Below are 12,893 nucleotides of genomic sequence, written 5' to 3'. Positions count from 1 at the left end.
TCTTCACAAACTCCTAAGGAAGCAGCGTTGCTGCTGTGCTTTCTTTGTAATTGCAGTTACCTGCCGGGCCCAGGACACGTTTTCCAAAATGGTAACACTAAGGAATCTGTTGCTGATCCTCCAAAGAGGACTGGCTTGTTTCTTCTGGTTTCTTCCTCCTGAAGTCAATAATCAGCTCCTTGGTCTTGCTGACAAGATGTGAGAGGTTGTTGCCGTGACACCACTCAGCCAGATTTTCATTCTCCCTCCTATATGCTGATATGTCATCACTGACAGGTTTCAGAAGATTCCCCTCATTCTTCTAAATTCCAGCAAGTACAGGACCAAAGCCATGTTAACCCTTTCATTCCCGGGATCATTCTCGTGAACCTTCTCTGGTCCCTCTCCAATGCTAGCATATCCTTTCCTAGATGAAGGGTCCCAAACTGCTCTCAATAAAGGATAGACAGCTGCAATCCAGCCCATTGAGTTGCTAATGGAACATCTTGTCACAATACCTCACATGGCAAGTTAGCGTAGGAGTGTAGTGGTTAGTGTAGCAATCATCGATAAGGGTTCAATTCCGCCGCCACCTCTGATGATTAGACTGGTATTGTACTTCTGACAGACAGTTAACAATCTCTTTCCTCCTCTCACAGAATTCAAATGTAACTGCAGTATTGTTGGAAGCATGAATGGAACGTGTAATGTGTCGTCCGGGCAGTGTGACTGTCTCCCTGGGTACGTTGGCATGCAGTGCAGTGACTGTGCCGAAGGCTTTTACCGCAACATCAGTGGACAGTGTACTCAGTGTGAATGCCATACCACAGGAGCAGAGAGTTCCCAGTGTGACAGGTAAGCAGGTAATATTCTGCTCACTGTAATGTCACTTTCTGGACAGAAGCTATTTTTATTTATTGTGTTTTTTGTGCTGTATCTGATCTGAAGTTACATTTATTTTGTTCGCTTGTATACTGGAAATGACAAACAATATTGAATGTTGAATGATGCATCGGAAGGTGCACAACTTCCTAACTTAAAGTGGTGAGTTCTTGAAGAGGACGTTAATAGTTTAGATTACAATGTAAAGTGAAAATGCCATAGCGGTTAGAAGTTCCTTCCAAGCCTGTAATCTTTACCCAGGGAAAGGCGGTGGAACAATAGACGGGCATCTCACAAACAAGGTAAGACAGGGAACCACCACTGTGACAGCACTTTCACTGCACCACCACTCCCAGGAACGAGGGGCCAGATGCCGGAAATGGCCAAGGCCTTGGGTCTTTGACTGTGCAGCTGCTAAACCGAGGCAATCAGAAGTCTGGACAGAGTTCCTGGAGGGAAGGCTGATTTCTGTGATGTCGTGAACTGTGTCCAGAACTCTCTGCAGTTCCTGCCATGCCAAACTGTGATCGGATTCTTTCCATGGTGCAGCAATGCAAATTGTTGAGGGTCAGTGTAACAGGCTCCACGACGTTCCCACGGTGTCTGTAACATTTCATGCTGTATCCCAACGACTTTGTAAGCTCCACATTCCCCCCTCCCCTCAGATTTTATGGCCTTTACATGTCTTAGTCCCAGTGTACACTTCCACCTTCAACAGCAGGCAACCAGATTCCCACTGCCAGTTTCTGAAGTAGTTCCTTATCTCCCTCTGTAGGAGATCCATTCGCCAGCTGAATGTCCTTCATCACTCACACCCTGGCTGTTCTGTTAAATCAGGGGAACACTCCCTGTCCACTCAAACCCACGCTGACTGCTCCCGATCAATGCACACCTCTTCAAATACTTGCCCGTCATGGACTCTGTCACACCTGCTTCCACTTCTTTAGTGATTAATCACTTTATTTCTTAGTTATATAAGCCTTGTCCAATATAAACCATGAACAACTATTCACAAGGTCAGATCCATGAAGAGGTACAGTTTAGTTTGACACGGTTGTCTAACAACAGAGTTACAGACGTGTTTCTGAACAAATAGGACTTAGAAGGGAACAGAACAGAATCAGGCTGTTTGACCCACAATGTTATGCTGAACCAATTAAGTTAGTAATCAAATGTTAGTCCATGGCCTCCTCTACTGCCACTAACAGGTCACACTCAGGTTGGAAGAGGAACACCTCTGGGTGGCCTCCAACCTGATGGCGTGAACATCAACTTCTCAGTAATTGCTCTCCCCTACACCATTCCCATTCCCGTTTCCCTCTCTCACTTCATCTCCTTCCCTGCCCATCACCTCCTTCTGGTGCTCCTCCCCCTTCCCTTCCCTTCTGTAAATAGGAGAAACCATTTGGATCCTTTTAGACCTCTCATCAGGATGAGGGATGTCAGCCCAAAACATCGACTGTCCTTTCCCCTCCACAGGGCCGCTGAGTTCCTCCAGCACTTTGTCGTTTTTTTCTATTCAGGTTCCAATGTCTGATGTCTCTTGTCTCCCCAAAACTAAAGATATAGTTGTGTTCGTACCTTAAGTTGTTGTTGAGAATTTTGGAGGCCCTCCATTGGTCATAGCGGACCATGGATGTTGTATCCCAGCTGCCTACGTGATACACAAGCCAGGTCAGTACAATATGGAGAGTAAGCTGTTGCCCATGTAGCAAGCTGCAGTTCAGCACCAACAATGTCACACAAATTGCCAGTCAGTGTTGAACTCAACTTAGGACTCCCCTAGGGGCTCCAATTCCAGATTTTTCCTCGGGATTTATGCTGGGCTTTGTAGCTAAGCAACACGTAGAGGCCAGGAGCTGAACTTGGTTGTCAGAGGCTATTTGAGACACACGCCACTGGGAGCATTTAATGGCAGTGGGAGCTCATCCCCACAACGCCCTTGGCTATGACAACCTGTTCAGAGCGTATTGTGTACGTATTCCATTTCCAGGCAAATAGATTGTATAATGATAGTTGCTGTTCCAGTTGGCCTGTTGTTCTGAAATTTGAGATTGGATTTTTATTTTGTGGAACACTCCAGTATAAACACAGTGAATCACTGACAAATTAAAGGTCATAAAAATCAGAATAGTAATTTCCTTGCACTATCCTGACATACTTATGAGATACAGCTCACATTAAATGTGTCAGCATCACAAGGAAAAAATTGAGTCAGTGTTCAAAGGGGAAGGTTGAATGCGGGGAAGCAGTTTTCAACGTCGCAGTGGTTTTATTTATAAATGTTAAGAAATAAGAGGGTGGAATCCTGTTGCTAAAGAACAGTAATAAAGTTGTTAGTGTAACGCTTCACAGCATCAGTGATCAGGGCTCAATTCCTGCTGCTGTCAGGAGTTGGTTTCAAGTAAGGTATTTCTGCCTGAAGTTAATTGACAGGTCCACTGGGGTGGTATGACAGCACAGGATAGTGCATCACTTTACATTACCAACTATCATCAACCTGGGTTCAGTTCCCGCTAATGTCTGTACGTCCTCCCCAAGACAGTGTGTTTCCTCTGTCTGCTCCAAGGACGTATGGGTCAGGGTTAGTGAGTTGTGCGTATGCTGTGTGGGTGACAGAAGCGTGGCAACACTTATGGGCTGCGCCCAGCACTGCCTCAGACTGTGTTGGTCTCTGATGCCAACGATGCATTTCACTGTATGATTCGATGTACATGTGACAAATCAAGCTAATTTTTAATTCTGAATCACTGTTACCCATACAGCTGTTACATTGCAAAAGTACTCTACCTTACCCTTCTATTTAATTTAGGCTCAATAATTTCTACTTGGGCTCAGTAAACTGATCAGAAAGGCTGGCTCTGTAATAGGAGTCAAACTGGACACACTGGAATCTGTGGTAGAACAAAGGACCCTATGGAAAATCCTGGCAATTCTGGACAATGTTTCTCACTCTCTGCATGTCACTTTTAGTAATAGACTAAGACAACTGCACTGCCCCAAAGAGTGCAATCTGAGGTCATTCTTACCCTCGGCCATTAGTCTCCATAATGTGTCAACCGAATAGCTGGAGAAGTGACACTCACAACACGCTGGAGGAACTCAGCAGGTCGGGCAGCATCCGTGGAAATGATCAGTCAACATTTCGGGCCGGAGCTCTTCGTCAGAACTGAAGAGGGAAGGGGCAGAGGCCCTGTAAAAAAAAAGTGGGGGGAGGGTGGAAGGAGAAGGCTGGTAGGTGCCAGGTGAAGACCTCGGCATCTGCAGATTATTTTGTGCTGGAGAAGTGATGATCCCCTCCTGTTTGAGGTAACTCATTTTTTATTCTTTCTTACTTCCGTTCTAATATTTGTGTGTTTGCATATCTGTGTACTTGTAATGCTACTGTGACACTAATTTCCTTTGGGATCGATTAATTATCTATCTATTTTCAGTCTTATTCTAATTATTAGTAAGAAATTAATTATTTAACTGCTTATTTAAAATAATCTACAAACAATGGGAGATTCCTCATTCACGTTTCTCCCTGTGTTGTGAGCCTCGCCGACATTACACCACATCTGTGCCACTGATGTTCTTCTCTGAAGCACATCTGGCAGGTGTTGATAGCTGGCAGCTAAAATTAAACAGAAATGGAGGAGGTTCTCCGTAGATCCAGGCAGCTCCTGTGGGGAGAGAAGCAGATTTAGTGTTTCAGATGGACGATTTCGCATCACCTTTGGACAACTGACAGTAACCACTCCAAGGGGAGCAGAGTGTGTGGCTGAGTGATTCTTTGTCTGGTCTATATTACACAATTTCAATAAAGAAATGGCTTCTGAAGGAGAATGGTGGACTTCCTGCAGAAACTCTGGGCTTTTTGGTTAGACCACACTTCAAAATCAAAGTAAATTTATTATTGAAGGAACTATATGTCACCATATACTACCCAGAGATTCATTTTCTTGCAGACATTTACAGAAAAATAAAGGAATACAGTAAAATTCATGAAAAACTATACATAACAATGATTGACAAACAACCAATGTGCAAAATTAAAATAAATAAATAAATTGAGAGTGAATTGCTGTGTCCTTGAAAGGAGTCTGTAGGTCATGGAATCGGTTGTGAGTGAAGTTTTCCGGGCTGGTTCAGGGGCCTGATGGTTGTAGTGTAATTATTGTTCCTGAACTTGGTGATGTGGGACCTGGGGCCCCTGTACCTCTCACCTGTACTGGAGGATTGTGTTCAGTTATTATAGGAAGGTGTAAAAGCTTTAGAGAGGGTGCAGAGGAGATTTACCAGGCTGCTGCTTGGATTAGAGTGTGTGTCTGATGAGAATAGGTTGAGCGAGCTAGGGCTGTTCTCTTTGGAATGGAGGAGGATCAGAGGTGACTTTTTAGAGAGTGTACAAGATGATAAGAATCATAGAGTGAATAGCCAGGTATTACTTTACAGGGTGGAAATAGCTAATACGAGAGAGCATAATTTTAAGATAATTGGAGGAAATTATAAGGAGTTTCCATGTAGATTTTTTTACGCAGAGAATGGTTGGGGCATGGAACATCCTGCAGGGTGGTTTAGAAGCAGCTATATTAGGGATATTTAAGGGACTCTTAGATAGGCACATGAATGATAGAAAATGGAGGCTCTGTGAGAGGAAAGTGTTCGGTTGATCTTGGAGTCGGTTGAAAGGTCAGCAGAACATCTTGGGCTGAAGGGCTTGGGCTGGACTGTTCAGTGCTCTCTTGTGCACCCACACGTTCCTGAGACGCTGATGATCAGAAGGTGGAGTGCAGGGGCCTCTGGTGTGTTCATCATGTCTGCACACTAGCCTCTGTATTGATGGAATGAGGAGGTTTGAGTAAAGAATGTAAATTGTAAGGAGAAATTGCCATGTTCCATCCAAAGAAGAACAACTTCATGGGTTTGGAGTCCCACCTTGTGACTGCATCCACCGCTGTGGTGGTGTGTGATGGACCTCTCCATGCTGACATTCTGAACCGCATGGACTTCACCGTGTGGTGTGGAGGAAGGTGAATTGAGTGAATTTCAGTCCCTGTCATGCGTGGTATCTTCTGAATGTTGTCGGTCTTTGACAAATGTAATGGTTTGGTGTTGCAGGAGCCATAATCCAGCGAGCTGTAAACCAGAAATATAAATCCCCTGGCAGCTGTGGAATTTAAATTATGTTGTATTCCTGACAGACTGCGATGCTGTTAGATAGTCGTAAACACCTCTGGTTCAAGCCTGCCTGCCTTCTATGTGACTCCAGACCCACCAGTGTGGTTTCGATGCTGAAGTTCTATGTTCAGAGTAAACTTATTATCAAAGTACATATATGTTACCAAGTGCTACCCTGAGATTCATTTTCTTGCAGGCATTCACAGTAACACAATAGAATCAATGAAAAACTGCATACGACAGAGATGGAGAAACAGCCGGGGGGCAAACAACAAGCTGTGAAAATGCAACAAGAAAAGAAATAATAATAATTTAACTGCCCCCTTGCCTTGTCCAGCGAGAGCCTCAGCATTAAGGTCACAAGGTGTGGGCAGTCAGCCCTACCCCTGCCAGTAGCTCCCACATCCTGGGGAGCAATAAGTGGATCTGAGGGGGTCCAGTAGGAAGAGGAAGACTGATTTGCCACATAGTTCTCTGTTCTTGTTGGCATCTGCCCACAGCTGGGGCAATTATAGTGTTCCTCTATATCCGTGTTGGCATCTGCCCACAGCTGGGGCAATTATAGTGTTCCTCTATATCCGTGTTGGCATTTGCCCACAGCTGGGCAATTATACTGTTCCTCTATATCCGTGTTGGCATCTGCCCACAGCTGGGCAATTATAGTGTTCCTCTATATCTGTGTTGGCATTTGCCCACAGCTGGGGCAATTATACTGTTCCTCTATATCTGTGTTGGCATCTGCCCACAGCTGGGGCAATTATACTGTTCCTCTATATCTGTGTTGGCATCTGCCCACAGCTGGGACAATTATAGTGTTCCTCTGTTTCCTGTGTGATCTGCAGAAGTACTGAATCAGCCTTGCCCCTACCCAAGACCTGTACAATGAAGCTGAAAGAGGCAAGATTGAACCTGACCTGATCCAAGTGGATAACATGTTAACTTCACTGATTCTTTGAATAGGCCAGCAGTTGGTCTTATGGGGAGAGCTTGGGTGAGCTGGGGATTTTTTCTGAAGGAGGATGAGAGGTGGCTTGATAGTGGTGTACAGGATGATAAGAGGCATAGATAGACTGGACAGCCAGAGAGCTTTCTTCCCCCCCAAGGTGGAAATGGCTAATACCAGGGGGTATAATTTTAAGGTGACCTGGAGGAAAGTGTAAGGGTGATGTCAGGGGTAGATTTTTTCTACACAGAAAGGGAATGAGAGGGTTATCATATGAGGAACGTTTGTCCGCTCTTGGACTGTATTCCTTGGAGTTTGAAGAATGAGGGGAGACCTCATAGAAACATTTCGAATGTTGAAAGGCATGGACAGAGTGGAAGTGGCAAAGTTGTTTCCCATGATGGGTGAGTCTAGTACGAGAGGGCATGACTTAAGGATTGAAGGGCGCCCTTTCAGAACAGAAATGCGAAGAAATTTCTTCAGTCAGAGGGTGGTGAATCTATGGAATTTGTTTCCACGGGCAGCAGTGGAGGCCAAGTCATTGGGTGTATTTAAGGCAGAGATTGATAGGTATCTGAGTAGCCAGGGCATCAAAGGTTATGGTGAGAAGGCGGGGGAGTGGGACTAAATGGGAGAATGGATCAGCTCATGATAAAATGGCGGAGCAGACTCAATGGGCTGAATGGCCGACTTCTGCTCCTTTGTTTTATGGTCTTATGGAATGCACTGCCGGAGTGGTGGTAGAGGCAGGTACAATAGGGGCATTTGAGTGACTCTTAGGTGGGCACATGGATAATAGAAAAATGGATGCTATGTGAGAGGGAAGGGTTAGATTGATCCTCGAAGAGGTTAAAATGTCAGCACAACATCATGGGTCGAAGGGCCTGTACTGCACAGTAGTGTTCGAAGTTCCATTTTCTATGTTTTAAACACTAGTCCTCAATGAGGAGTCAGCAGTGGAAAGGATGAGCAGCTTCAAGCTCCTGGGTGTCAGCATCTTAGAGGATGTATTCTGGGCCCATTGTATTGTTGCAATCACAAAGAAGGCATGCCAGTGGCTATATTTCATTGGGAATTTGAGGAGATTTGGTATGTCACCAGGACTCTAGCAAATTTCTAAAAATATACGGTAGCAAGCACTCTGGTTGCATTACTGTCTGGTATAGAAGCTCCAATGCACAGGATGACAAGGGTCTTCAGAGGGTTATTGACAGCCAGCTGCATCCCGAGCACAGCCCTCCCCACCACTGAGGACATCTTCAAAAGGCAGAGCCTCAAGAAGGCACCGTTCATCATTAAGGACCAAAACCATCCAGAATATGCCTTCTTCTCATTGCTACTAACAGGGAGGGGGTACAGGACCCTGAATTACACCCCCCTCAACTCAATGTTTTAGGAATGGCTTCTTCCCCTTCACCTTCTGCTTTCAGAACGGTCCATGAACACCTCTTCACTATTCCTCTTTTTTGTATTATTTATTTATTGCAATTTATAGTAGTTTTTATGTATTACGCTGTACTGTGCCGCAAAACGGCAAAGATGGGAGTGATGACGAGCCTGACTCTGAGGGACACTGGTATGAGCGAGGAAGTTTCAAACAGCCACAGTTACGTACCGGGTAAATTCTGTACTGGGATCCTAGTCTTTCGTGACTGACCGTTCACTGTGTTGTCACCAACGGCTCACTGTGCATCCTCCCTCAGGTCTGCAGTTTGATCACGGCCTACCTGTTGGGAAAGCACTGAAGATGAGTGGGAAGCTGTCCCTCCTCGCTCTCTTCTCCCTTGAGTAAATCCAACAACGTTCCTGACAAACATCCAGACCGCAAGGGTGAAGCCAGCCGGCTGGGAGTCTGACCAGAATACAATCAGGTCTGTGATGGGCCTGTACTGTCTGAAATACTGCTCAAGATGAGAGACGTTTTCCCCTGCAGCTCCATCCCTTATCACCTTGGAATCTGTGCACTGCATACTCGAAAACACAACCTTTATTCTGGTTTGTCTTTCTAATGAGAACACAAAGTCAAAATTTAAAATTATCCAGCCACATGTGATACATAATAAAAAAGCTAAATTACAATAAGAAATATTGTATATATAAAAAAGGCTAAGTAACACAAAAAAAGAGAGCAAAAAGAAAGTGTGGTAGTGTTCATGGGTTCAACGTCCATTCAGAAATCTGATGGCAGAGGGGAAGAAGCTGTTCCTGAATTGATGAGTGTGCCTTCGTGCTCCTCTACGTCCTCCCCTAATGGTAGCAATGAGAACAGGGCATGTCCTGGGTGATGGACACTGCCTTTCTGAGGCATTGCCTATTGAAGATGTCCTTGATGCTGCGGAGGCAAGCGGCTGAGTTTACAACATCCTGCAGCTTCTTCCAATCCTGTGCAGTGGCCTCTCCATACCAGACGGTGATGCAAACACTTAGAATGCTCTCCATGGTACATCTGTAGAAATTAGTGGATTCCCTGTTTCAACTACCACAACCCAACACCAGGAGGTGGCTGTCACAGAAAAGGCAGTGAAATTGTCAGCTTTTCAGAGAGAAATTTAGGGTTATCTTTGTGGTGTGTGTGTCTCTCTGTCTGTCTATCTCACGGTGACAGCTGTTGGGAATTTAATCATCCCTTTAAAAGCCTCTCTGGTTCATTGAGAGTTCGATGTTGACTTTTTCTGCAGCATGGGCTGTATGTTCACACCTCCTACTCGCTCTCCCTGGAGCTCCTGCTAAACACCATCGGAAGTTCAGTGCTGTTCGCAGAACATCACACAAAAAGCTGCAAGTAACATTTGGTAGCAAAGATAGGCCGGGTAACCAGAAGCTTGATCAAAGGGCCGGGTTTCCAGGAGGGCGAGTGGTACTTCCAGAGGGGTGAGCATTGAGGGGCAAGCAGGTGCAAGTTCAAGGTCAAGTTTATTGTTTACACATGTACAGTGCCAAATGAAACAATGTTCCTCTGGACACAGTACATTTCACTCACGATCACACAACACAAAGTAATATTACCACAAATAAATTAACACAAACCAAAAAATAAGCAGTGTAACACTGCTGGCACTTTGTACGTGATGAGACCTGGATGATGGCAGGGAGCTCAGTAGGCTCAAAGCCTTGGAAGATTGGAAGAATCTGTTTCCCATCCTGATGGTCCTTGTTCTAATGCTACGGTACCTCCTGCCTGCTGGAGCAGTACCCCAGACCAAACAGGATTATTACATGTGTGTGTGTTTGAGTTTAGAACATTACAGCATGATACAGGCCCTTCAGCCCATGATGTTTTGACAACCCTTTTAATCTACTCCAATATCAATATCACCTTTCCCCAGACATCCCACCCTGCAAAAACTCATTTCAGGGAGGTCGCACCATCAATTTGCGGGAGACTTCCGGGAGAGGTGGGATGTCTGCAATAGAGTAGCTCCTTAGCAGCTAGCCAGCTAGTTTAAATAATGTTAGCTATGCTAATGAACAAATGACACCTGTTAAACTCACCTCAACATGTCTTTTACTGTCTTAACCCACCATGGGCAATAGATAAGTCACTGTTGCAAACAGTGCAGCGAGCAACACTGTCATTATTTTGACCCCTATTAGGCAGGGGTACACTTTAGTGTAGTCTGGGGTGACGTACGTTTTATATTTTTTTGGAACACTCTGCAATGGCGCGCTCTTGCTCGCGCTGTCTCTCTCTCATGGTTACTCTCGCGTTCTCAAGCGCTCTCCCTTGCTTTCGCGCTCTCTCCCTCTCTCGCTCCCTCTCGCTCTCTCTCGCGCTTTCTCGCTCGCTTGCTTTCTCTCTCGCGCGCGCTCTCTCTGTCTCATGGTTGCTCTTGCGCTCTCTCTTGCTTTTCTCTCGCTCGCTCTCAAAAAAATTGATTTCCGTGATATTGTATATAACTTACGGGCATCAGGGAGCCACTATTCATATGCGGGAGACTCCCGGAAGTTCCGGGAGAGGTGGGATGTCTGCTTCCCTCCCACATAACCCTCCAATTTCTATCATCTATGTGCCTATCTAACAGTCTCTTAAATGTCTCTACCACGTCCTCTGCAGTGTGTTCTACACACCATCACTCTCAATGGCTAATTCTGCTTCTATTTCTTAGGTTTTATAAGACATTTCAGCCCTAAAAGAATGATACTATCTGTCTACTTGATCTATGCCTCTTGTAATCTCATAAACCTCTATCAGGCCTCACATCACCCTCTGCTGCTCTACAGCAAACAACCCAGCTTTGTCCAACTTCCTGTTTTAGCACATGCCCTCTAATCCAGGCATTTGATCACTTGTCAGTGATATTTCCCTCATTTTTAAACTCTACTTTCCTCCCTAAAATTCTGATGTGTCGGTATTTGGAGATAGTGACTTCAAAGCGAGACTTCAGTCATGACTGTTAAAGGAATTGTGCCTGTCTAGAATGTATTAAAGACTTTGCAAACAGATATTTCCTTTGAAACGTCAGGTTTCGGTAACATTTATCTCTCCACATCATGTTATGAACACTTTGGTTTCTGTGGAACAGTATATCCACTAACCCGCCAGTAGTCATTGGAAAGTTGGTCAAAACTGCTAACTATGGCGGCATAGTGGTTAGTACAGTTGTTTCACAGCACCAGTGACCACTGATCAGGGTTCAGTTCCTGCCACCATCTGAAAGGATTTCTACATTCTCCCCATGACCGTGTGGGTTTTCTCTGGGGCTCCGGTTTCCTTCCACTTTCCAAAGAGATCAGGGTTCAAATCACAAACCAGAGAACGTCTGTAGACGGTGGAAATTTAAACAACACACACCAAATGCCGGAGGAACTCAGCAGGCCAGGCTGCATCTATGGAAAAACTACAGTTGACGTTTTGGGCCGAAACGCAGATTTTACCACTGCATTGGTGCTAGTCGGTGGGTTGTCCACCATATCTGACGATGCCAGCTGGATCTGTGTAGTTTTTCTGTTGTATATTCAAAGGTGGCTGTTGCGAGGAACATAGATCTCCTCAGTCAAGCCATGGAAACTATCCTGGAAAACACGAAGTGCTGGAGGAACTCAGCAGGCCAGGCAGCATCTATGGAAAAGTATAGGTGATGTTTCGGGTCAAAATCCTTCGACAGGACTAGAGAAAAAAACTGGGGAGTAGATTTAAAAGGTGGGGGAAGAGAGAGAGAACCACCAAGGGACAGGTGAAACCTGGAGGGGGAGGGATGAAGTAAAGAGCTGGGAAATTGATTGTTGAAAGAGACAGAAGGCCATGGAAGAAAGAAAAAGGGGGGGGGGGAAGAGCACCAGAGGGAGGCGATTAGCGGGCAAGGAGATAACATGAGAGGGAGGAAAAGGGATGGGAAATGATAAAAGAAGAAGGCATTAGTGGAAGTTTGAGAAATTAAGGTTCATGCCATCAGGTTGGAGGCTATCCAAACGGAATATAAGGTGTTGTTCCTCAACCTAAGTAAGGCCTTATCCCAACAATGGAGGAGGCTTTGGATGGACATATGGGATTGGGAAGTGGAATCAAAATGGGTGGCCACTGGGAGATCTCGCTTCTTCTGGTGGATAGAGCATAGGTGCTCGGCAAAACAATCTCCCAATCTACGTTGGGTCTCATCAATATGCAAGAGGCCACACTGGAAGCACTGAACACAGTACATGGCCCCAACAGACTCACAGGTGAAGTGTCGCCTCACCTGGAAGGACTGTTTCGGGCCCTGAATGGTAGTGAGGGAGGAGGAGTAGGAGCAGGGCTAGCAATAATTCTGCTTACGAGGGTAATTGCCAGGAGGGAGATCAGTGGGGAAGAAGCAGTCAATTGAGTATGAGTACCTGGGGTCCTCGGAAGATTAGAGTTGGTGGGTTGTGGGCATGCTGCATTGGCACTGGAAGTGTGGCAACACTGGTTGGAATGTGTTGGTTGTAGATGCAAAAATGATACGTTTCA

General features: G+C 45.4%; 1 protein-coding gene across 1 annotated transcript in view; it reads left to right on the top strand.

Annotated features, from left to right (window-relative positions):
• LOC134359730 (multiple epidermal growth factor-like domains protein 9) overlaps positions 1 to 12,893 on the top strand; it is a 224,186-nt gene that overhangs the window by 73,113 nt on the left and 138,180 nt on the right. The window contains exon 2 of the mRNA XM_063073264.1: positions 639 to 834. Within this exon, the coding sequence (XP_062929334.1) occupies positions 639 to 834 (196 nt within the window). The remainder of the gene's footprint in view (positions 1 to 638; positions 835 to 12,893) is intronic.

Source organism: Mobula hypostoma, chromosome 21 (assembly GCF_963921235.1).
Source record: "Mobula hypostoma chromosome 21, sMobHyp1.1, whole genome shotgun sequence".
NCBI classification, from domain to species: domain Eukaryota; kingdom Metazoa; phylum Chordata; class Chondrichthyes; order Myliobatiformes; family Myliobatidae; genus Mobula; species Mobula hypostoma.
Note: the sequence above shows the minus strand (reverse complement) of the source record. Positions and strands in the feature narration are given on the sequence as shown.